The sequence below is a fragment of the Haliaeetus leucocephalus genome, unplaced genomic scaffold (genome assembly GCF_000737465.1).
Source record: "Haliaeetus leucocephalus isolate CR32 unplaced genomic scaffold, Haliaeetus_leucocephalus-4.0 Scaffold0, whole genome shotgun sequence".
Classification (NCBI taxonomy): Eukaryota; Metazoa; Chordata; class Aves; order Accipitriformes; family Accipitridae; genus Haliaeetus; species Haliaeetus leucocephalus.
In genome coordinates, this window is record NW_010972436.1 from 26,968,796 (window position 1) to 26,993,902 (window position 25,107).

At 42.1% G+C, this 25,107-nt stretch overlaps 1 protein-coding gene across 1 annotated transcript in view; it reads right to left on the minus strand.

Annotated features, from left to right (window-relative positions):
* Window positions 1-23,958, minus strand: part of CCDC13 (coiled-coil domain containing 13) — a 31,175-nt gene extending 7,217 nt beyond the window's left edge. Inside the window, exons 1-12 of the mRNA XM_010563240.1 lie at window positions 23,741-23,958; window positions 17,932-18,080; window positions 15,242-15,384; window positions 11,854-11,943; window positions 11,462-11,578; window positions 10,134-10,238; window positions 8,194-8,358; window positions 6,517-6,693; window positions 4,671-4,877; window positions 3,369-3,505; window positions 1,208-1,291; window positions 273-401 (exon numbers count right to left, since the gene is read on the minus strand). Of these exons, the coding sequence (XP_010561542.1) occupies window positions 273-401; window positions 1,208-1,291; window positions 3,369-3,505; window positions 4,671-4,877; window positions 6,517-6,693; window positions 8,194-8,358; window positions 10,134-10,238; window positions 11,462-11,578; window positions 11,854-11,943; window positions 15,242-15,384; window positions 17,932-18,080; window positions 23,741-23,958 (1,721 nt within the window). The remainder of the gene's footprint in view (window positions 1-272; window positions 402-1,207; window positions 1,292-3,368; window positions 3,506-4,670; window positions 4,878-6,516; window positions 6,694-8,193; window positions 8,359-10,133; window positions 10,239-11,461; window positions 11,579-11,853; window positions 11,944-15,241; window positions 15,385-17,931; window positions 18,081-23,740) is intronic.
* Window positions 23,959-25,107: the final 1,149 nt, after the last annotated feature.

Here is a 25,107-nt window from a genome sequence, read left to right on the forward strand (position 1 = left end):
TATAAATACACGAATTCTAGTTTCATCTAGGTGCAGCAAGCTTGAAGACGACTTCATTTTTCCTGTCCTTTGTTCTAAAATAATAATAATAAAAATGAATCATCAACTAGGCAGGGAAATTGAGCAGAAAAAATTTAAAAAGCCCCTATTTAAGGAAAGGATCACACTGGCAGCGTATGATGTACTGTACTGCATGCTATAGACTCTCACACGTCTCAAGATCTCCTTAATCGCAGCATCCCACAAAGGATACTGGTAGAATCAGCCACTACCTTTTCTGCAGCACAGTGACCAGTTCCAGGAGCCTGTCTCTTTCCACTTCAGCAGCCTGGCAGAGAGCCTTGTGCTCTGTGATCTGTGTCTGCAGCACTTTCAAATCCGGGCTGTCAGTGCCAGCAAGCCTAAAAGCAGCAGAAGCGTAGAGAGTCTGTCTCCCATTTCACAAATGAAAGAAATGAAACAAAGACAGGATTTGAAAAACATATCAAAATACACTTGTCTGAAGACTACGCCAGAATGCAGAGCCAGGCTCACTACCTCCCCCCAGCATCAATCCCTATACTGCAGTAAATGGAATAGAAATATTTGGAAATAAATCCACCGTGAGTTTCATTGGAAAGGTCTTTTCCTTCACAAGTATGCTTTCCCTTCCCATCACCCCTAAAAACAAACTTCCACCTCTGATCAATTCACTATCACTGACTCTCCGCCCATTGCTGCTGCCAAAGTAAAAGAAGCCTATATGTGAATTCTCCACAGTGCTACGCTAAGCTATTAAATGGCATGCTATTGATTTTCTCCCACTGAAAGGCTTCAGGCAGCATTAGGACAATGGCTGTTCTTGTGCCTAATATGTGATGAAAGGAAGGGACAGTTTTCCCATGCATCCCATTATTATGTACTTCATTACTTCTCCGACCTCTCCACATAGGAGTATTCAGGTGTATCTCCTTTAGAACAAAAAGCAGGAGAAATTGTGGTGATTGGGGGTGAAAAGGGAAAAATGGGGTTTAGCAATCAATTAGAAAATTAAGATAGCAAGAAGACACTAGAGCTTGTATCAGAGCTCTTTGGCAGTATCAGGTAGAAAGGATGGTGAAAGCAGCTCTTCATTACAGAAACAAGGCAGACAAGGATAAGGCTTGCCAGCAGCTTGCGGAACATGGCAGGAAACCTCCCTTGTTTATGATGAAGTTTATATACATACCTTCCAGGTGGGATGTTATTACTGAGAAGGAAAGGCTTAGTAGCTGCTGACTCTACAAGTGTATGGCCCATCTTGGACACTGTGCTGGGAGGAAGAAACCTTTGTTAAGCACTGAGCTCTACAGAGGGCAGTCCTCCAAGAATTCCGGTCATTTTCCAATGTCTGTGTTTATTGCTGCCTTGTAGGGAAAAGGCTCCCAGAGCCCTCTCAGTGGGTATCACACAGGCACTGCATACACAATAGTTCAGCTTGCTCCCTGACTCCAAAACACTTTCATCTTACACCTTCACCCACTAGGGTGAGAGACAAGCACAGGTTACTGTGCTTGTTTGATAGTGTTTGCATGCTGTATGCTTTCATAACCAAATGAACCCCTGTTCTGCAACAAGGTGCACAATTTTATTTCCAAATGCCCTTTAAAAATATACTTTATATTGTTTTCTGAACCTTTTTACTTTGTGGACAACCTCAGGAAGATCTGTCAGGCTTAGTGCTGTAAGAGGAGGAGTCAACCGATAACACTAGAGTATCACTTCCAGTCTGGATGAGTTTTACACGTAATGATGTGTGTGGCTGGGACATAAAAATCTAGTGTGTGTTTGTTTTCCGAACTTGAGCTCAGCTGCCTAGAGGCAAGTCCCTGTAGACTTCGCCCATGTTTCCTTGCCTTTGGGCTGCAGCTAACAGAGGATAAAACCTTAATATTGTGGAACAGGCACAGCTGCCTTCTAGGCTAGGAGTAGTTAATCCTAAAATCAAGTTAAGGTTGCTAATGACAGAAGTGGCCCAGTCTAACAATGCAGATTTTTACTTTGAAATCTCCAAGGGGCTTTAGTTCCTATTTATAGCATTTTTCATTTCATCTTTCCTGATAGGAAAAGATGATTCACTAAAGTAAAATGGAATAGAGAGTTCATCAGCATATTAAAGTTAATGGAATGATTGAGCCCTGCTGACCAAGTTATTAACGGCTCTTGCAGTTTTCAGACTCATTCACTGCCCACCTGACATGTCAGCTATTTTCATGACAGAGATATGTTAGCCACGTATACAAGCAATAATTTATGCATTGCACTTAGCAGCTCCTACAAAGCCATTACCAAACCTTGTTTTCCTGCTTGCCTTCCTGCTTACCATCAGCAGACATATGAAGTAAAAAAGTGGGTAAAATATAGATTTGTTCCATGAGAGCACAACTTCTGCCAAGTTAGAGGTGGGAGAATAAAGTCAGTCAGAAGGGTATAACTGGAGATGTGGACACTTTCAAATTAAGGACGTTTTAACTCTAACTTGAAAACACTGAAAAGAACTTTTCTTAAATTTTGTAGTAATGCTCTACTTAGACTCAGGGATACATCTGACAATTTTAAAGCCAAATTCAGTGTGTAAAGTAATGTGGTAGGTGAGTTAAAATTACATAGAAGAAATCAGTTGCAACTTTAACTTGATGAAAAATTTCCTCCTTCCTCAGAAGACCAGTCTCAAATCCTCATTGTCAATTAGACCATGAACTCTTTAGCAACAAAACCAGCATTTTAACAGGAAAGGATAAAACTTGCTCTGGTATTATGGTCCCTTTACACAGCCAGAGTGACACAGAGTCACATCAGTGTAAACAAGAAACAGATTTACCACTGTATTAAGATTAGTGTAATTTACGTGGTCCTCAGTGAGGCTTTATAGAGTGTTTGTTAAGAACAAATGATGTGCTGTGTTTTCAACATTTCTGCAAGGAAATCCTACTCAAACCACATTTATTGATTTAAATAATGTGCCAGTGATTTAGTGCATACCTAAAATGGCATTTTGTATTAATTCGCCACCCATCTCTCAGAAGTCTGCTCATTAGAAGCCCCGTTTCTCATAAGAGAGAAGAATCACAAGCACTTAAGCTAACCACATAAATATTATCCGAGCTGGAGAAAGAGAATTAGCTGCACTACCATCATGCCAAATGTAGTAATGTCTGCAAGTCTGTATATCTTTCTCTGTTCCAGGACGAAAGTCCAAAAGATAATGTGATTAGAGATTCCCATATACTGTAAACAGGCTGCCACAGCTGTTGGTACATAGCACTTGTGGTTTGATAAAATTGTCTGTGAAAACCATGCTTCTGAATAACTCACAACAATTTTAAACATTGACATTAGGGTCTTCTTACCGAGCAGATCCAATCCTTCCAACCTGATTGCTGCCTGATGCCAGAGGCTTAAGCAGAGTAAAACCTGGATCTTCTGAGTGCTCAGAGGGTGGTGTAGCAGCAGCTCCTGAACCGTCCCCTTGATGGGCGGATTTCTTCTGTTAATGTTGGAGCAGGTTATAAAACCAATTACACAGTTCAGAGGAAAATAGCTGCATCACTGCCTAAGCAGCAGCTCATGATTTTTGCTACAAGCATGCCAGAACTTTTGATTCACAAGACCTCCTCAGAAACTTTTCTTTAGTTTCTATGGATTTCAGGATGGAAACAAAGCAAAAGTCAGTAAAGTGCAGTTTCATGTGAAATCATAGGGTGCACACAGTGTCACTAGAGAACCCACAGTACAGGACCACCACTACCAGTGTCAGCATGGGTGGCTTGTGTCCCTAACCCAAGTTTTATCTTGGGTTCAATGCTTATCCCCCATTACTGAGGGATCTGACAGATTCACAATCTCACCATAACCCTATGAGGGTTTTATATCAATGGGAATTAGACATCTAAATACTCTGACAAAACCTGACTGTAAGATACCACACCACAGGAGAAGTCTTTAGCAGGTTAATGGACTGCCTCTCAACTTCTATGCCTGTGCTCTGGCAATAGTACCACCTTGCCTCTGTTAGTTTGCAACACTAGACCATAAAAGTTGAAAACATTTTTAATATACTAGTCTATAAGGGGCCAACCTTCCCAATTCTTTCATCTGTTCAATGAAATTTCCATATGCCTGAGACCCATCAGACTCATATCAATAGCTTGGACATCTGAGGGAGAGGAAGTTTTTGAAGTGGTTTACAGTGGGAGATGAGAATAATTTACTAGGGGTCCCACCACTCCATGAGGGGAAGTAGCTGGGTACTATGGCAGCTTGCTGATGTTGGCCTCACCTATGTTTGTTTGCTAGCTTCCTTCAGCAGCCAAGGATGCTGAATACTAAAAAGTCCTCACTGCAGCCCAACCCTTGTTGTCAAGTCATGGGACAGTCTTGACACGGAGCCACGTGTGGACGCGATTGATATTTCTATGTTTTCTACTCTTTACACGGCTTGAAGAAAAGTTACGTACAAACAGGAAAGAAACTTAAGAGTTACAAGAGAGAATTCCTGCTTTATCATTCCATCGGGAGAGACTGTCAGTAGGACAGGTATTAGTGTCTCAAGCTAGCAACCAACTCAGATAACAAGGCAGAAGGAAGTGGAAGAGCTGATCTAAAATGATTAAAAAGTGTGCTCCTTTAGTTAATTTCTTCTGACTGTCTACCTGAAGTGTGAGTTGCCCAATCTCCTCTTCCAGCTCTTTAACCTTTGCTTCTCGTTCAGCCACCATCTGTCTGAGCTGCTCTATAAGGCAGTTTTGTTTCTGAACCTCACTGTTCAAATGCTGCCCTAGCATCTGCTGGGACTCCTTGTTCTTCTCATCCTGCTGGCTCAGGTGCTTTAAGATCTCCTGCATTTGCTTCTGTTGGCTCTGATAAAAAGAAACAATGAGTGAGATCTTCACTTTTATATACAATGATTATTAAGACTAGCTGGGTGTTCTACACCCCCCAAGACAAATACCCATTTAGGAATGCTAGAGCAAGCCGCTGCCCTGCTAAACCCATTCCTTGGTCTAGGCACATTGATGTCACTAGTGCTACTCCAAGAATTTGGTCCGTTATGTTTTAAGTGTGAGACCACCTTATCTTGTTCTCAGCATTTATCCATTGAAAGGACTGCACAGCACAGCTACTTGCAAAGCTCAGACACAGGCGTCTGGGTAAGGACAGTGTCCTCACTGGCCCCTGTGGGTCATATCAAGACTTTAGTGACTGGATGGTGCAGGTAGAAAAGACCTGAGCAACTGAGTGATTCAGTATGCTGGCAGCTTTGCTCCTGAGTGTAGCAGAAAAGACAGCAAAAAAGGCTGGCCTTTGACAAAGAAGGTCACTTTTTCATAAACTGGATAAAAGTAGATTCAATGTGCTTTTTGTGAAATTAGAACATGATCAGATTGTGTGATAGTGACGTTAAAAGATGAGGGTAGTGAGGTGACAGCTATGAGGCTAGGCTGTTTTACCAGTATGTTTTGGAGGTTTTCTCAAACTGACAAATCTAATACTTGTCGGTCAGTTTGTTCTGTCAGGCCAACAAACTGCAAGCAAGGTGCTTCTTTGATGTAAGGGATAAAACAAGTTAACCATTCCTTCCCAAGTAAACTCACATTTTTCTGTAATCATTTTAGTGAGAATGCTCAGACTTAGCAAAAGTGACAACTGTTATTTGGCTCCTCTGTAATCTGCCGGCCAGTACCCATATTCCCCATGGCTGCCTGGTGTGCAGAAACATGAATGCCAGCTTAGTCATAAGCATGTCTTAGCTAAAACCTACATATAGAAGCAAGGAAATGTGATTTGAAACGTGAAGAGCTAGATCAGGAAACACAGAACTAACCCTACTAAGAAGTGGCTAATAATTTTTTTCTATTATTTTAATTGGGGAAGACTATTTAGAACCATGGCAGGACAAAAGGATCCTGCAAGACCATGACAACAATCATTTATTTCAGCATAACTGCATCTTGAGTTTCTGCTAATACTCTTGGTTTTGAAGGGGCCAAATCCTCTCAGCTCCAGCTACTGCAAGTGAATGTGCACATGGTTTAGCACTCATGGTTCAGCTTGTGTGTTTTGGGCTGTGTAATACAACAAATCAAAGTTCAAGATTGCAGGTATTCTTAAGAAAAAAATTCTACCAATGGAGCTGAAAGCAGAACAGAAAATACAGTCCAGCTTCATGGGTCAGAAATGAAGCCCTTCCTCTACCTCCTAGATAATCCTATTTCAATCCTTCTGCAAAAGATTTCTTCCAATACTTGCAGCTTAGAGCTGCTTGACTGCAACCGTGTCACGCCTGGTGCTATCTTGCAGCCTTTACATGATCTGATCCACAATGAAGAGCTTTAGCTGACTAGGAAACCTCTGGCTGTCACAGTTTGATTCATCAGGCCTCTGTATACCCTAAGGTTGTCTGTGTCATCGTGCCATTAAATGACATCATGTTTCGCCACTTATAGAAAAAGGGCTGATCTGCAGGGGCTGGGACCAACAGTAATAGCCAGACTGTACCAGTAAGGCATCTATGAGCTCATCGTCGTGTTTTCCTTTCTCCAGCAAGGTTACGATCTGTTCCTTCAGGGTTTTCACTTCACTGCACAGTACTTTGTTCCTGGCTTTTGATGCGTCGAGTTTTTTTTTCACTTCCTCATGACTTTTTTGGAGAGCATCATGTTCCCCAGTGAGTTTCTGCAGTGATGCAAACACATCATAGGAAATGACAGTTATAGCCTATCACCAAGCCCCAGGTGCTTTGGTGAGCTAAAGGAATCACACATTGCCTGGTAGAAGCTAAAAAATGGAAATGGCATACAATATCATCCCTAAGTAAGTAGAAATTATAAATGCTACTGCTTGCTGCCGGCTTGCCAGCATCAAAAAAAGGTCTGTCTGCTCAGGAATACAAGGGACTAGGTTGATTCAGTACATGCCAGGAAGCAAAAGATAATTTTGTATTACAACCTAATTCTGTATGCTCCTGCTTTTTCTTTTGCCTCACCATTATCCACGGGGAGACTCTCTTCCTTCCAGATACAGGTGGTGATGCCACACTGTCTACTAGAACCTGCCCCCTGAGCCATGCCTTCACCTAGATGAAACTGGCCAGGGAGCACTCTAGCAGTTAAGTAGTAACGGACAAGTACAGGGGAAGTTATTGTGAAGGAGCCTGAAACACAAAGGCAGAAGTGGAGCCGTGCAGATTATAGTTATTGAGGAACATCCTCCCTGTGCTGCAGGCCTGTAGCTATAAATCTTCTCTTCCATTCCCATGGCCAAGAATGAAAGGTGTGTATCACCCCATTGCTCATTCTGTTGCATGGGTAAATTGCGGTGAGAAAAGCAGCAGCTCATCAAGCTCTGGAATGGTGCCAGGTGGCTTCTACAGAAGCAAATACAGAGAAGGAGAATGGGGAGATGTGCTTTGCTAAGCTGAATATGTGTAGCTGACCCTCACTACCCATGTTTCTTGCGGACATAGGCCTATGTATCCTTTCCACCTCGGGGTTTACTACATGTGCCACTAGCTATAGCCTCTCTCACCCCTAAACACCAGATGCTTGTTTATTTTTATAGCAACTACATGTGATAGATGGAGGGTAAGACCAATTTTCAGAATGCCTCTTAAGAGGGTGTCTGGTGTAATTCTCATCTCTATTTTGTTTAAATATAGAAGCCCATAGCCACACAGATATATGAGGTATGAGGGGGATGCTTGTATTTAACATTGCATGAAGAATGCACATCTGGCCACAGGGTGAGGGGGAAGCTACAGAGCTTGGATGCAGATGTAGCAGGGCTTCTTTCTGCATATGCCTTCAGTATAAAGCCAGTACCAGCTGCATTGCACCCAGGGCCTCTCTCCCCTTTTCTAACATCACAGAGCATGCACAGTTGTCAGGTAGCCACATTTCAGATCAAGTGGATGCATCTGACACATGAATCATGCAGCAGAGGGGAAGACCAAATCTTGTACTGCAGCAGTATGCCTGGCCACACCAAGAGTGCAATACAGAAAACAAGTGTGGAAGCTTTTTGCTCAGTCTGTGAACTGTGGCAGGATTTCTGCCAGCAGAACAAATGGTTTTCTGAAATTGTCTCCTGGTAGGGTGTAACATATGTCCTGAAGGTAAGGCAAGATATTGCACCCTATATACCCAAACAGGACTCTGTCAGCTCACAGGTTTTTACCTCCAAGGTTTCTTTCTTTTCTTTTTCCAAGCTGCGAATCTTCAACAAGTTCTTCTCTTGGGCTGACAGCTTCCTTGGATCAGTAAGTGCCAGCAATTCCTCATCAATCTCACTCAGTGATGTTCTGGTCTTGTTTTGACCCAATTGATTCTCCAGCTCTCGAACCTAGGAGACAATAATGACAACTCATCCAGAGTCTTTACCAGGAGTCCAGTGGTCCAGCATCAAAGAGGACATAACCAAAGGGAGCTCAGAGTCTAGCATCATATTACATCTTGACATTATCGTGGTTAACTAACACAGAGCAGTGTCTGTTCTTTCAAGTTTAAATTTGTTAGCTGCTAACAAACATGTAGCTATCTAGGGCATCTGTGCAGGGAGAAGGTATGACATCAGACCTACAGGAGACTCAGGACACATGGGAGATCTGTACCTTATTGGAGCCGCATGTGGAGGCCAGGCAGACACTCCAAAGCATCTTGAATGCCGCTAAACAGACGTGTGGGCAACAGAATAATACCTTAGATCTCCTCTAAAAGGGCAGACACCCACTCACCTATATACATATAAGCATCTTGGTCTTTAGCAGAATCACCATCCAGGATGTCCACAATGTAAACATCTAAGGCACAGTTCACTAGTGTGAACATAGGTACCTAGTGCTGTTTTAGATGCCCTGGGATACTGAGGGCACATATGATGCAGCATCTACAAGACATCCACAGTACTCTGGAGAGATGACCAGAGGTCAGAAGGACACCCTACGGCATCTTGGCTGGCATTAGACACCTATGTGTAGTCAAGAGAACTCAGCCTCTGCATCTCAGCTATTCACTACATACTTCTTCTGTAGTCAGTAGAAGGAAATGGGTACTGCTACAGCACAGTTCCTCTGCCCTGTTCTGGAGATGGCTTCGAAGATAAGATGCACCTACCTCACTTTTGATACAGTGACTGTATTTACAAGATTGCCACTGACTACAGAAGGGGCCTGAGGAGACTAGCTCAGAAAGAAATTTCTACATTACAGTAGAATACAGTACGTACAGCCTTCAGATGAATCCCAGCCTGGGGGTCTAACGGAAGGCAAAATGTTATTTGCTCAAGGGAAAGTAGAAGTTAACAATTTAAGTCAGAGTGCAAAAAAATCACAGTTTGTTGGCATATAATTAAACAGCAGAAAAATAGGAAAAATATGTATCAAATTGCCTGAGAGAAGTTTTATTTAAGATGCAGACAAAACTGCCTCCCTGTCTCGAGCTGACATTTCAGCTAGACTGTGCCCTTCAGAAGATTCAAGAGTTAAAGATTTTACTGAAGTTCCTGGGGGAACAACTTGAAAATCTTACCTGACCTCAATTCTTCCCATCTGACTTTAAGCACTGAACAAAGGTGTCTAAGTCAGAGCACAGACATTGACAGGGATCCTTCTGTACTCAGTGGAGAGAGACACCTTCAAAACATCCTGGGATTTTAACTAAGCTGCCATAGCTCTCCAAGGTCACTGAACTCTCTCCTTTGACACAGATGCGAAAGATTCCCATCTTAAATACTGAAGCTTGCATGTTTGCAATAGACTAAATAATATAGTTTGCAGGAACTCTGAAAGACCCTGCACACATCAACACATATTTAAAATTTAACACCCTACCACCACACACACATGTGTACGCACACGTACACACACCAAAAACCTATTACAAAAGTTAGCATGAAGTGTTTTATTCTAACAGTTGCTTTCTTCAACAGAGAAAAGACTGGCCATGTATTTGCAGTAAACACTGCTTGTATTGGGACATGCCTTATAAGCGGGTATGGATGTTAAGAATTACTTAATGAAGAACTAACAGTATCTTCAACTCAAACTGAGGTAACACCTCTATGTAGAAAGAACATTCTAGCACCCAGCATACATGGCACCATGCATGGTCTTAACTCACTTTGCTTTGGAGAACAAGAATTTGCTGCGCTCGTCCACGCCAGCTGCCAGAATTGGTCAAGAGACTTTGAATATTCACATCTTCACCAACTTCATTTGCCAAAAGCTATGAAAAAGGGATTAACATCAACAATAAGGCTAGGCTTAAATACATGTGTTGGGGAGAGGGGAGGAAAAGCTGCTCTCTAGCAGTAAACACAAAACACTGTATCTATACATAGTGGCCTGTATCTGATATTCAGTATCCCACGTGATGTAAGCTCTTTCAGATCATTATTACAATACAGATTGTTGGTGGGTAGGAGGAGTTTGGCCAACATGAATGGTTTTACTTGTTGAGGTGGGTAATTCAGTATTTTGATAAGTTTGAGTATTATTCTTTGCTTTTTTAAAAACGTGAATCCGTGTTTTCCTGCCTGCCTATGGAGAGTGTCAAATTGTACTATCGAGCTGTACAGCTGATTGTCAAACTGTGCTACTTTTGTAAAAAACGAGGATTTCAAATTCGTCACCAAGGTTTACTAAGCGTTACTAACAGTTTTCAATATATGTAAATATTTTTGATATAATGGACTTAACCAGAACTAAACAGGAACAGAGTAGAGATACTGTCTTAATACACACCCTTGCAATCAGGAATTGAGCCAACCTCTCTTGCACAATTCCGACACAGCCACATTAAGGAGAGCTAAAGTTAGTATGAAGAGCATTTAAATTATTTATAAAAAGGTCAGCAGAGTTCTATTTTTAGGACCATATTCGCTACTCTGATCTGCATTGCAGGTCTCTTACGCAAAGTAATGAAACCAAAGGAAACAGAGCACATAGTAATGCATTAAAATCCATCATGAATCAAAGACGAAAAGGTTACTCTAGATGTCACTCCAACAAACTGTTTAAACATGTGCTTTAGTTCAAGCGTGGTCTTTAATCCCATTGACTTTCATGGAACTGAAGACTACATTAAAAGTAAATACATAATTAAATGTTTTGGAAAGGAGGAATGGGCCTGAAAGTATGCTTCAAATCAATCACAAACCTATTTTGCTGAACTGGGACTTTCAAACCTTAAAGGACCTGTACCCATCATAGCAATAGAGATAGTGGATACAGTCATCCAGCTGTGGTGGCAGAGCATGAAATCTGTGTGTCCACGTGCATATCTTTCCAATGAAATCACTACACCTGTGTTTTTTCTTACCTCCTTAGAGTTCACTGGAATACTTCATGGAGGCTAATCAAAGCTCAAAAGAAAAGAAGTCTCCCGATTTCACAAGAATATACCTCTTGCACAGGATCCCAGCCACAGACAGCATCCCGCAACAGTACCTTTTGGGTCATCTTCAGCTCCTGTTTCGTGGATTGGAGTTGGTTACGATACTCCATCACTTTAAAGTTGGCTGTGGTTAATTTTTCTTGCAATGCTTTCACCTTTGGACTTTCAGCCTTTGAAGAGAAGAATGTTCTTGGTAAGAACAAAATCCTTAGGGAAAAACTGAAATGATTAAGATCCACAGATCCATCAGGATCACAGAATCTTCTTTTCCCAGACCCATGCAAATGCCTTCCTTAATTTGGGGGGTCATAGAGAAGGTACAAACAGAGCAATTTTGTCACAAAACTAGTGACAGGGATACATCCTTGTCACAAGGAAAGGACTGCACAATAGGAGAGAACTAAGTATCAGCTTCTGATTTCCCCTCTTCAATTACAATTCGTACCAAGTTTCCTTCTATCATCTTCAGAGTTGATTGCTTGATTTTTGCATCACCACCACCAAGAGAATGTAGTTTTTCTATGGCTGTCTGTAGCTGGAAAAAAATGCATTGTTATTATAGAATGCATACAGTGAAGGACATATCTCCATGGAATATTAATTAGCAAAAAAGTACAACAGCAATTTTGATGATCTTGGATGTTTGTTTACTCTAGAATAAAAATTACTTCATTTTCCCTTGTTTTTTAAACACAATCAGTAGGAAAGCATGCAATTTCTTCCCAAAACACTTCCCAAAGAAGCATGTGTTATTTTACTGTGGAATAACTTCAGTGAAAATGTCTCTGGACTTGCTGAGATGGGATCAGTTATCAAGTATGGGGACTTCTGGGGGATTTTACCACCACAGGTACATAAAATAAGTGTTTCTATACATAAATGCAAAGCCAGTACAGTACAAATCAGGATGTTGTCTCTAGATTCTGGATGCCAGTTTACACACTTTTCAAGAAAATCACAGGGTATTTCATAAAAAGCACATAGTTCTACTCACCACAGGAATTTAAAAGGAGAAATGACTACCTAATGCCCTATAGCTGACATTTAATAATGGTGTTAGGGCTTTTTTTCTTTAGCTGGTAGCTCTAAGGTAGCATTTCTCAACCCATGAAGAATGTCTCCTATTGCTTGCCACAGGAAAGGAAGGCAGACATATAGACCCTCCTGCTCTGAGCCATGTCCTATGCTGAGGTTGCAAAGACCTCTTACTGTACGGGAGTGCAGTGAATTTGGAGCTGGAAACGCCAGGAAGTGTTGCTTTAAAAGACTGAAACTTCATTCTCTGAGGTGTGCAGAAAATCTTGATTATTTGCCTGAATAAAAGAAAGCTCTAAGGAATAACGTCTTCATTAAAGTGGTATCTGGGGAAACAGAGAGTGCAACTCAGACCCAGCTCTAATGTTACCCCTTCTTTGTAAGTAAATCAATGGTTAGACCACCCCTTCTATGCACTTCATAAACTCTTTTAGTCGATGGACTGAGAATGAGAAATTTCAGCTAGTGTTGGCAGCTGCTAGGTCAAATTCTAAGGAAATTTTTTGCAAACATCCGTTTGCAGTCTTTGTTTACACATACCACCCTTTGCTAAGCGATTGCTCAATTGCTCAATGGCCACACCTTCCATTCTGTTTGTGGGAACATAGTCACATTAAAACACTTATGATTTACATATTTTTCAATTTTCATACAAGCAAAGAGCTAACAATTATGTAAAATAACTGTGTTTTCCATTGGTGAAAATACATACTGTGATGCATTTTTAAGAAACCATCACCACAATTCATTCCATAGAGTTTAAGCCATCTAGAAGTAGGCATAAGGGATGAGACTCAACTCAGAAATTAACACGTTCCTTGTTTTCAGTGTGGGTGTCTCTATAAAGAATGGAGCCTAGTCAATACAATCAAGGAAGTCTAGTCTTCAGCTCACTTTACAGTAGACACTGACATTACATCAAGTGCATGGACTGACTGTGGACTTGGTTTTGTTGCCCACCCACAGCTGTCTAGTCCCTTTTGAGGCATCTGAGGGTATCCAGCAGGCCTTCAGCTGCTGCACCAGGACCGCCAGTCCTGTCACGTCTAACAGCCCTGCAGGCATGTCTGAGAGGTCAAGTGACATCTCAGATTGTACTTTTATGCTTATGTGTGGGCAACTGAATTGCACTTCAGTTGTCTTGGTTCTTTCTACAATCAATGGAAAAAGATGGGTGTGTCTAGACAGTGATCCAGATTAGCTTAAGAGTTACTAAAGAGATGTGAATCACTGCAGGCTCCTGTCTGTGACAGCTCTTCTCTTTCATCACTCAACATTTTTCACAGAAACCTCCCACTGTCAAACATTGCTTTAATTTTACCCATCTTTCACATCTTCATATAGTTCTACTGAACAAGTACAATCCACAAACTCAGCCAGTGACCATAACTTTAGAGAAGAGCCTCCCCACCTGAGGCTGTGAGAAAATACAGACCATTGACCAGGGCATGGTTTCAGTGGGGCTCATGTTGTGGTTCATCTTTACCTCAGATGAGACAGGTTGCTGGTTTTGGTTTTGATTTTGATGGTGCTGGTGTCTAAGGACAGATTAGTTCATATCTAAAGTGTCCACCTCTGCTTTGACCAGCAGTTACTGTTTCTTGAAAATTTTTGTTTGCTTTGAGTTTGATTTCCTTTCCTGAAATGTCTGTGGTCCTTTCTTTTGGGTCAATATCTGACAATATTTTAAGTTTCTGTTTGAATAATGGTCATTACACTTCTGCAGTAGAGGATTATAACCGAGTTGGTTTTTCTTGAAATTATTCATGGCTTGCTCCTCTACTTGTGTGATTTTGTAGGTCCCCAGCTACACCTGATATTTCTTAGCCAGCCTGCCAACTGTTTGACAAGACCCCTCTGACCAGAACTCTCTGAATTTATGCAGGAGTTCTCAAAAATTTAATCTACCATTTCTTGATCTTTCAGGTAACTAGGGTACAATTCAGATAGATGCATGATTCATAATAATAAGTGATTGTGAAAGATGGAGTCAAAATGCATTTGTCAGCATGATAAATGTTACTGATCCATTTAAATGATGTCTACTAAGGAAGCAAAGTGCTGAAAAAAGCATTAAAAATTATCCCAAATTTTACCAGTATTGTGTAAGGAAAAGCAGTAGTAGCCAATGAATAAGGTAAATATTGACATCTGGGCATCTAATTTTCATTTTAGCAGTCACCTGAGTAAAATTATTCCTGTGAAAGGTTAGCATATATAAAAAAGTCATACTAAACCAGAAAAATGAATTTGCCTGAGTGAAGATTTGGTGTCTTATATGATATAGTTACTGTCTCAGTTCTGGATGTACTTATGCCAGAAAACAGCTTTCATTATATGGACAAATAAAGCTTAGAAGAATAGACTACTAATTCATGACTGGTATTAATGAGGTGGGAATGTAAGACATAATGGTATGAAATTTGCTCCTCTTCACCAAAAAAAAAAAAAAACCCCAAAAATCAGAAAAATATAATTGCCATACTGCTAGAAAAGCCTCTGTGCTTCAAATACAAGTGAACCTTCTTAATTGGCATTTCATAAATCTTTGGCTCATTATAACTTACGGATATCCTTTCCTAGCTCCTCCCTTCTGCAAAGGTGAAAACAGCTGAGGGCACACATCCCTCTCTCCTATCACGGACAGAAATTACAAGAACTCAAAGCAAGCATGGATGTAAGAGCAAAGTCAAAATGGGAACATGAATCAAACCCTGTTTCTACAGCTCCTATATCCCAAAGGTTGGATTTTTTCTATGTTTTAGCATACAAAAAGAGAACAAAAAAAAATGCCTCACTTCTCTCTCCAGCTCTTTGACTTTGTTATTCAGCTGCTTCACTTTGGCTTTTTCACTCTCAGTCTCGGCAGTTATCTCACGATTCTTTTTGGCCAATTCAACTATTTTAGTAGCTGCAACATCTCCAGCTAAAGCAGATGCCCCTGAAAATATACATAAAAGCAAAGGACATATCTTACAGGCAAGATTCAGAATAGATGATGCTTTTGTTCTCTGTCCAGTGCACAATGTACTTTCATTGTCTAATCCATTTCTCTCAGAACTGTGCCAGGCACTTAAATGAACAACTGAGGGAAAAGAGGCATCAGTAATTCCAGCTGGATTGCTTGGTCCTTTGAGTCAGCATCACATTGTGGCTAGCAAAGCCACGTTTCACACTTTAGCAACAGCCACATGTCAGAAGGCCACAACAGTGGCTGTAGCAACATTACTACATAGAAAGGGTAGAGGTGTTTTCTGCTCACTGCTGTGAAGGACAGTTATGAACAGGGTTTTGCGGCATATTACAGAAAAAGACAACACTATTTTGCGCTAGTTGTTTACTACTGGAGGAGTTGTTGAAACAGAAGTGCGAACTTTTCTAGACATGTGTCCTAAAAGGTCAGGCACACTATTACAGTTGGGTCCTGGGTGATGTCCAGGAAATTTCATTGTGCCTATTTATATGTCCCTTGAGATTATACATGGAGTCTTATTGTATTACTCTTTTAATTGCTCTTTTAAACAGATACTTCATTCACCTCCTCATCAGAAAGGGTTTGATTAGCATCAAGAATAAAGTAATCCCCAGAACTGGCTTGCGTGTTATCTGGCTTTCGTCAACATGACATAGGTGAAGAAAAGTTCTCGCACAAGTGCAAAATCAATATGATTGCATACAATGTCCACGGAAATCTCTAGCTCAGCAATGAATATGAGCCTGCAACAACAAATCCTTGGTGGGATATATGAAGATCGAATTCGGCTGGTGTCATTCTTCTTAACTCTTTCATCCTCCTTCAGTGCTCTGAGGTAATGACTTTTCTACTGACATCCATGAACATTATATTCAAGAACCAGGGTGAGATGCAATGATGACAGATCACTCTTAAGAGAATTCTGAGCCCCATAAAAACCCTAGAGACATTAAAGGGGCTATGCAGAATATAGCTCTGAACAGAATATGACCCTATATCACTATTTAAAAACCTTGTAGAGAACATAAATTTATTATTTTTAAAAGCATTTCCACTGTTCTCACTCCTATATCTGATTTGTGTTTCCCCTCTCATCTAGAAGCTACTTTTTCCTTAGTTTTCATGATAAATAATGGCTGCTATCAAGGATCACAGTAAGTACTAAACTAACCAAAAGCCAGGCTGCTGCTTCCATGTCATGGTCTTCAAATGCATTACACATGTTTAATCAAAGCTTTTAATTCCCAGGCAATGTGGGTGAGTCTCTTGCCACAATGTAGATAGGGAAGACAGAGGCATGGGGCAAACTACCGCAAGCTGGCATGAGTCAGCCAGAGAAGCTGCAACAGTACATCTGGCTCCTGGTCCTAACCCAGTAATAGCTTATCATCTCTCCTACATAAAAGCTACAGATAGTTTTTAAGAATTAAGGTTATTTAAGTGTTATTTAATTCTGCTTATTGCTGGTTTCCCCCTTCTCTACTAGCCTGGTCATCACTGCTGTCCTGAACAACAGTGGCACCCAGTGGAGGAGGTGCAGCCTGCACAGTTCAATTTTCAAAGGACACCCAAGACGCTTTAGAAGCTGGACTTTGCATTCAGCCAGCATCCTGCATGTGCCCTATTCAGGCAAACAAAAGGAGCCTGAATAAGGAATTTAAAACTACATAGCAGAGAAAGCCACAACACTGCTCTTTGACATTAACAGATATTTTTCCAAGATGCGATTTCTATGAATCATAATTTTTTTGTGCCAATAATAGCAAGTTTGCAGATCTGTGAGGAACAGAGATCACTGTGTACCCCAAAAGAGCACTATACTTCTTTTAGGGCACATATAATTATCAATAACAATATTTTGCACCTTAGGTCTGACCTGCCTGACTACCAGAAATCATTTGGTCCTTTCAATAGCTCTCTAAGATGGGGAGTAGTAGTAATATTCATATTTTGCAGCTCATGAAACTGAAGGAGAGAGTAAGGCACAGATCTTTAAGCGTACACGCCACTCCACATGTAAGTGCTATCATGTCAAACCATTGTAAGGAAATTCCCTCTACAAATAAAGCAATGAGACTCCTTACGTGGGAGAGACATAGATATTTAGTAAACTCTGCAAATGCAGAACAGTGTCAACTTAGACCCTTGCAAGTTTAGGTAGCAACTCTAAGTGTTGACTAAATCTATACCCAGGTGTCTAAATATTTTCAAAGTTCAGAGCCAAGTGGTTTCAGTGCTATTGCAAATTACTGCAAGCTCAACAAAGAACAAGTCTCTCTCAGTTGAGAGCAGAATTTTGATTCTTCCTAGCAGAAGCTTATTATAGGAGTGGAAACAGAGATAACCACAATATGACCAAAATACTCCTTTTTAGCATAAACCAGGTAAAGAGATGTCATGTGAATATTTCACTGCCAGGAGCTCACAATAAATCAGTTATCCTGCTTCTACTGTCATCAGCATCAAGCAAACACCGGAACTAACATAGTGAGAAAACAAAGTTATTGTGTTTACCCAGCAAAGCCAATCTGTCCTCCTGTATTTTTTTCTGGAGTTGCTGTATTTCAAAATCTTTCTCTGTCACCAGTTTGTACAGTCTGCAGTTCTCATCTCGGACCTCTCGAAGCTGATCCTGGAGCTGCTCGTTCTCAATCTCAAGCAACCTGGGAAAAAATAAGCCATAATGGCAAAGGTCACTGTAATGTGCTTCAAATAGACGCTTCCAGAAATAAAATAATGAAACAACTATATGCTAGATGAGCTGAGCTTACCAGGAGTAAGTTTACTGAATTAAGTAGAATATCCTAAACCTTAGATCACAACACAAGATGATGATCTGACCTATTCGGTTAACTTATTTCTTCTGAAAAAATTCTGCACTTCCTTGTGTTGTCGGGACAAAAGATCACAGAACAAGTATCCTTTCAGTGCCCTTGAGGTTACTGAACAGTCTCATCTCACTCACTTTTACTTATCTGGTTCGAGGAAACCAGGCAGGCTTACCATTCAGCATCCATGACGTTCAGGCTTTACTTTCTATACTTACCAAAGCGAACAGAAGTCAACAGAGCATCAACTACAAAAGCTGCTACTGAGGTTCTTTATTTAAAAATGAATGTTTCGTAGCAAATCACAAAAGACCAATTTCCTATGCATTCATCTGATTTTCCTGGAACCCCACCAGGATGGACTGGCATCAGTTTGTATTGTTAATGTTGCTTTTCGGAATTCATTTAGAAACAAAGAATATCAAAAAGCCCTCTGAACAGGAGGAAATAGCCTTGCTTCTCCTATTCTTCAGTACATTTAGTAACATTTATGGGTTTCATTTCTCTAAGACATCCAGAGAATTAATAACTTTAATCTCTTTCCTGTCCTTACAGGATGGTTCCTCCAAATGTAAAAACTAGAAGCTAAGACCTCAGGGGCTCAATTCACCTGTGGGCACTCAGGCATCTATTTGAGATGCCCCAGGATTATCTGAGCTCCCTACATGAGGCCAGCAGCCATGACGCAGGGTTCTTGGGAAAACTACTGGGGCCCAGGCAGAGAATCGAGAGCATCTCAGAGAGCACTTGCCAACCATGTGTGGACATACAAGCCAACCCCAAGAATTACTAATGTCCTCCAACTTTAGACATACCTTTTAGCCAGATTCCTCCAGACAGCAGCATTTCAGAATAGAAATGAGCCTGTCTCCATTCCACAGAGAGGAAACCAAACGTGCTAAGAGAAGCTGTACTGACACTCCCTTCGGTAAGTATGTTTGCTGGCTCAAGTCAGAGGTTCCAATTCTGCCTGCCTCTGAGTTTCCTCTCTCCTCCCACCTGAACTCCCTCATCTCCCCCCATCTGAGTTTCCAGGTGGGGTCCCACTCTGTACCAAGACATGGGTGTCTCTGTGAACAGCAAGCCAAAACACCCACAAAAGTCAAAGGTGGTCTAGTTGGTACATCCAGTGCTGCCTACAGACTAGCTGCCACTGTAGGGCGACGGAAATCACTCTTTAACTGTCACTAAGTGCACTGATGAGGGGACTCAATTCAGTTACCCACGCACAGGTGCCATTTGGGCCACACACCCACCACCCAGCTGCTGCTGCTGAAGGGTGCGGGTCTCCTGTGTCCTGTCTATCATTCCCATGTGGAAGTTCCTGATACCCTACAGCATCTCAGATATCATTAGACACCTAAACCATCCAGATGAATTGACCCCTAAATTCTTATTATCTAGAGTGTCACCCTGAATGTCTACATTTTGGTGACTTAATCTGGCATAGTGTCCCACCCCTTTGGCCTATAGACTGATTGCTCCAGGCTACAACAGAAGTAGGTAGCTTGCATGATCACAGAGATTTGGATAAAGCCCAGTTGTTGCAGTATAAACCTGTGGCTATAGACATATCGACAGCCAGATAAGTCAGCTATCTCAATAGTCACCTAAATATTTTCTATTCAAAAATTTTAGCAAGCTTTTTGCTCCAACTGGACTTTGGAGCTTTTAAAGGCACGCTTCATATGTACATGTCAGAATAAATGAGCTCTTAAAGCACTGCCATAAACAGCACAGTCAATTTATGAGACAATTCACAATCCATAATTAAGAAATGCACTTCTGTTTCAAAGCTGCAAATCAAAGGGAGATCAAAGGCAGCTGTTTACAAAGGAGAAGAAAGAAAGCAGCAATCTGAGCAGAGAAAAGGCAAAACTAACTTATTCCCACATGTACCACTCATAGAAGTGAGCAACAAAACTGTGCAGAACTAATTAGAGACACATGGACAAAAGATTTTTAACAGGGAATTAACATGAAAAAAGGTTCTAAGCTCTTAACACACCTGATCAGAGATGTCTTCCTCAGAGCTGGCTTCCAAGTCTTGACAAAAAGTACTTACAGCAGGATGGACAGAAATCCCAACTGCACAGAGACAAGAGTCTCCTCTGAGAAACTTCTCCATCCCATCCCACCCCAGAGTGACTCTACATGTTACAAAGGAGGTAGCAGGTTCCACTGAGTGGCTTAGCTATGGAAAGTCAGCCAAAAGAAACAGGCTGCAGAAAGGTAACCCTTTTCACTCTAGTTCAAGGAAAGAGTCAGAGGAAGCTTATGAGCAACGCCTATGACTGAAATTCAGGTAAGTGTCTTTCCTAACTCTGTTACCGTTTCTCTGTGTGATGGGGAGAATTGCTTAAATACACCAAAGGAAGCAGGGAGGATAAAGTTACAGAAAGAACAAAACAGAAAGACAGAAGTGTCAGCTGAACACTTGCCTAAACAAAATTTGGGAGTAGGACAGGAGGAAGGAAAAATGAACTCCCAAGGCTCGGAGGAAGGGAGACTTCTGAGACGAGAATGTTTTCCAAGCGCCACTATAAACAACACTGACGTGCTGAAATCACTGCCACTGCAGACCATATGGAGTCCTGTTATTCTGGAACAAGTTTCTAACGTGTTGTCATGGGAATACTGCAAAGTACATCCTGGTAAATCCCTTCCAGAAGCAAATCCTGCCTGGATTTGATACACTTATAACCACTCTTTTGCTGAACACAGACATACATGAGCAAAGGACAATCCAGATAAATCTGCTACACCTGCCATGTCAAATGGGGACTTTTAACAGTCAGTGCCACTGAAATGGAGGTAAGTAATAGCTAGCTCTTGAATTACTCAGACCTAAATGACTGAACTGTAAATAGTAGAGAACTGCTGGGACTCTCCTGTACTCTGCAGCTCAGAGTAAGCACACTGCACCAGGATGTGCTATGGGAGTGCCTAAGCCCCTCTCCTCCACCACACAAATCCACATCTGAACTGTGAGAAGCAGTCTCCCTCTCCATTAAAAAAAAAAAAAAAAATCAGATCTCCATAGTAATCTCTATATAATATCAGAACCAAATGTTGAAGGGAAGACAACAGCTGGTAGAGGTCAGATCAGAAGCATAACTTGGCAAATCAGACAGCTGTGGTGAGGGACCTGTGTGTGAAGAAGACAATGTATGAAGCACTAGTTTCTAGAAAGTCAGCTCCCTGTTTCCACACAGACTTCCTTTGCAGCATGAACACCACATTCCCAGAAGCACCTGAAAGTTTCAGTGGTTCACTCCTGGGTTCCCTGCATCTTCACAGAAGCTCTGCTGCAGCTTATCCACTTGGGCGTTTAAGGAAGCAATCTTCAGAAACAAGCTGAGCAGGGAGTTGCCCAGAGTAACACAAAGGGAGGATCAGCATTTAGGCCCTAATAAACCTTGGTTAGTGGCTTGATAAACTTTGGTAGAGGTGCCCTTCCCCACTCTGGATTCTGGGAGGGGAAACTGTCTCAAAGGTATATGCCTAACTGTGGTTTTCTACCCATGACCCGCTGGTTTTGGCAGAGCTGCCAGTTCCTCCTTCCTGACCCTGTATCACAGTACATCACCCCATCATGGTGCCTATAAAACGGTCTATGGGACTAAAGCTGTAAAATTGGATCACTGAAATGACTTGAGATAAAAGTACCCTTGCCCCAGAAAGTGAATCCAGTTTCCAGCAAATAGCTGTATCCGCACAGCTGCAAGTGGGGAGCAGAAGCAGGAGTTTCTTCAGCTGGCTTCACCACTAACATGGAGCAAATCCCTGAATAGCCAACACTGTAGTAAGTGCAGACATCTTTGGGACGTGTCAACTTCAGACCTGTTCTAGTTTGTACAAAAAATATTAATTGGGTCAGAGGGAAAGACTGACTATATCCTAGGAGGAAGACAAATGATCTGAAATGGGGTTTCAAATCTTTGCTCCCGTAAATTGAATTATGCACTCAGCTCCAAAAACAAGATCGAGGGAGATCCACACCAGAATGTCCAATATCCTGATAATCCAGATACTACCCCAATGGGTAAGGTAAGACCCAAACGCCTGTCCCCAGAAAGATTTAAAACCCTACCATGTATAAACCTGTCAAGTATCTTAACCAGGGGGCAGCTCTGTCTATGAGACCCTCCTATGTAGCTGGCTGTCTTTTGATCTACTAAATCAGGTTATATTGCAAAGATAGCCAGGGGAACACTTTTCTGAGCTACAGGCCTTTGCTTGCACCCATTAGCTGCTTTGCCCTTACCTGTCTTTGGCAATTATTCATGTAGGGAACTTGTTTGTTTAAAAGGCTAGGCAGGAAATAACCAACAGTTCCAAGGATGTTAGTGATCCTGAACGACTGGATTTCATAACACAGTACCTAGCTGCCCCTAGCATGTCACCCTTAACCCCTCTGTCCTGCTTTTCATTTGTGAAACACTGATAATCATAGAATCATAGAATCATTTAGGTTGGAAAAGGCCTTTAAGATCGAGTCCAACCATCATCCATGCCCACTAAACCATGTCCCGAAGTGCCTCATATACACGCTTTTTGAATACCTGCAGGGATAGTGACTCAACCACTTCCCTGGGCAGCCTGTTCCAATACCTGACAACCCTTTCAGTAAAGAAATTTTTCCTGATATCCAATCTAAACCTCCCCTGCCACAACTTTAGGCCATTTCCTCTTGTCCTACCTCCAGCCACCTGACAGAAGAGATCAGCACCCACCTCACTACAACCTCCTTTCAGGTAGTTGTAGAGAGCTATAAGGTCTCCCCTCAGCCTCTTTTTATCCAGACTAAACAGCCCCAGCTCCCGCAGCCGCTCCTCATAAGACTTGCGCTCCAGGCCCCTCACCAACTTGGTTGCCCTTCTCTGAACATGCTCCAGCAACTCAATGTCTTTCCTGTAGTGAGGGGCCCAAAACTGAACACAGGACTCGAGGTGCGGCCTCACCAGTGCCAAGTACAGGGGGACAATCACCTCCCTGCTCCTGCTGGCCACACGATTTCTGATACAGGCCAGGATGCCGTTGGCCTTCTTGGCCACCTGGGCACACTGCTGGTCATATTCAGCCAGCTGTCAAGCAGCACCCCCAGGTCCTCTTCCACTGGGCAGCTTTCCAGCTGCTCTTCCCCAAGCCTGTAGCGCTGCATGGGGTTGTTGTGACTGAAGTGCAGGACCTGGCACTTGGCCTTGTTGAACCTCATACGATTGGCCTCAGCCCATCGATCCAGTCTATCCAGATCCCTCTGTAGAGCCTTCCTACCCTCCAGCAGATCAACCCTCCTTCCAACAATAATAAAAGAGCACATCATAACGGTCTGAGGATAAACACGTTAGGGGCAGCGAGAGTCTTCTCAGGATAATGAAAGCCCAGTGCGTGAAGACAGAAAGTGCTCTGTCAACTTAATATGAGTTTCATAAGATTATATGCAAAATATACTTCTTTAACTTCCTGAAGGAACAGTGCTGCTATACCTTTACCTTTTGCTGTCATCTTCATTTACAGGTTGTCCTATTTCAAACAGGTTTAGATCATGTGGGACTCTGAAAGTTTCCTGTGCATTGCCATCATCACCCTTCTGACTGTGCTGGTTTTCCTTCTTCCTCTCCATTAGATTTTGCAGCCGTCTTTGCTGTTGTTCTTGATAAGCCTTGAACTGACTTTTAAAATGCTCATTGACTTTTATGTCTGACTCCATTGTTTACTGAAAGCATAACAAGAAGAAAATAAAAAGTGACAGAGAGCAGAATCAACATCGCTTTGAAAAACATCCTCTTCTAGCAGCTGCTTTGCAGTTTTTCCTCACTGACCTCCGCACAATCTCCCTGCCACCTCCTCCTCTCAGCCACTGTACTCTTCAGCCTCACTGCCTTTCTTCAAGTGCCTTTTTCCATAAATGGCTTTCAAACAGTCTTCAAAAAAAGTTTTTGGGTCTTTTTCACTCTAGCATTCAAAAAGCAATGTCTTAAAATATTTTTAAACAAATCTGTTTAAATAAACATTTTTACAGAAGAGCAAGTTGGGGTCAAACCCAAGTGACTGTGGCAAGCACATTACAATGACTAAAGGGAGCACAGACTGTCTGCAACCATCCAGCCTTCCTTGCCACGTTTCAAAGAAAGGTGCAGATCGCCCCATTTTTGGGTTAACATGGGACTGACAGAAGAAGAAAGATCTCTGTTTATCCTAATGCTCCCTTTGGGCGCTAGACACTGAGAGTGTGGCTTAATCTTCCCCCTGAGTTTCTAAGCATTAAGTGATAACATTAAAGCAATAATATTGCTACCCATTTAAGTGTCAAGAGCTTTACTTAGTATGACTAAAGACAATCAGTTTGCTGATGTATTCCAGCCCCCTCTCCTTCTGTTTGACATTTACTGTCAGCAAAAAATCTAGTGCACCTTTGGCCTAGGAAAAGGGATCAGTAAAATCTTTGGAAGGCACACCCTCCACTGAGTAATTAACACAGGCCCTTTCTCACACTAAGGCAGCAATCGTCCTGATAAACTGCCAAAAGGCACGCTGCGTCCCTTTGTGCCTGTATGTACTGTGTGGGCAGAGACGCACTGCAAGCAGCTTTACCTCCAGGACACCCTGGGGTGTGGGCAAGGTGCGTTAAGGACTGAACAAGCCCAAAGAGCCAAAGTCAGCTGCCTCTGCCCAGCCCACAGGCCTCGTGGGTACGAGCGACGGCCTGGGGGCAACCTTTAGCCTTCCAACCTACCTGGCTACCGACTCCAAACCTGTCACGGAGGGATCTGCCCCAGAGCTGCTGTGTGAGGAGACGGGCTTCCCTCTCTTCCCCGCCCAACTCCCGCCTTGTCCTGCGGCCTGACAGGGCCTGACA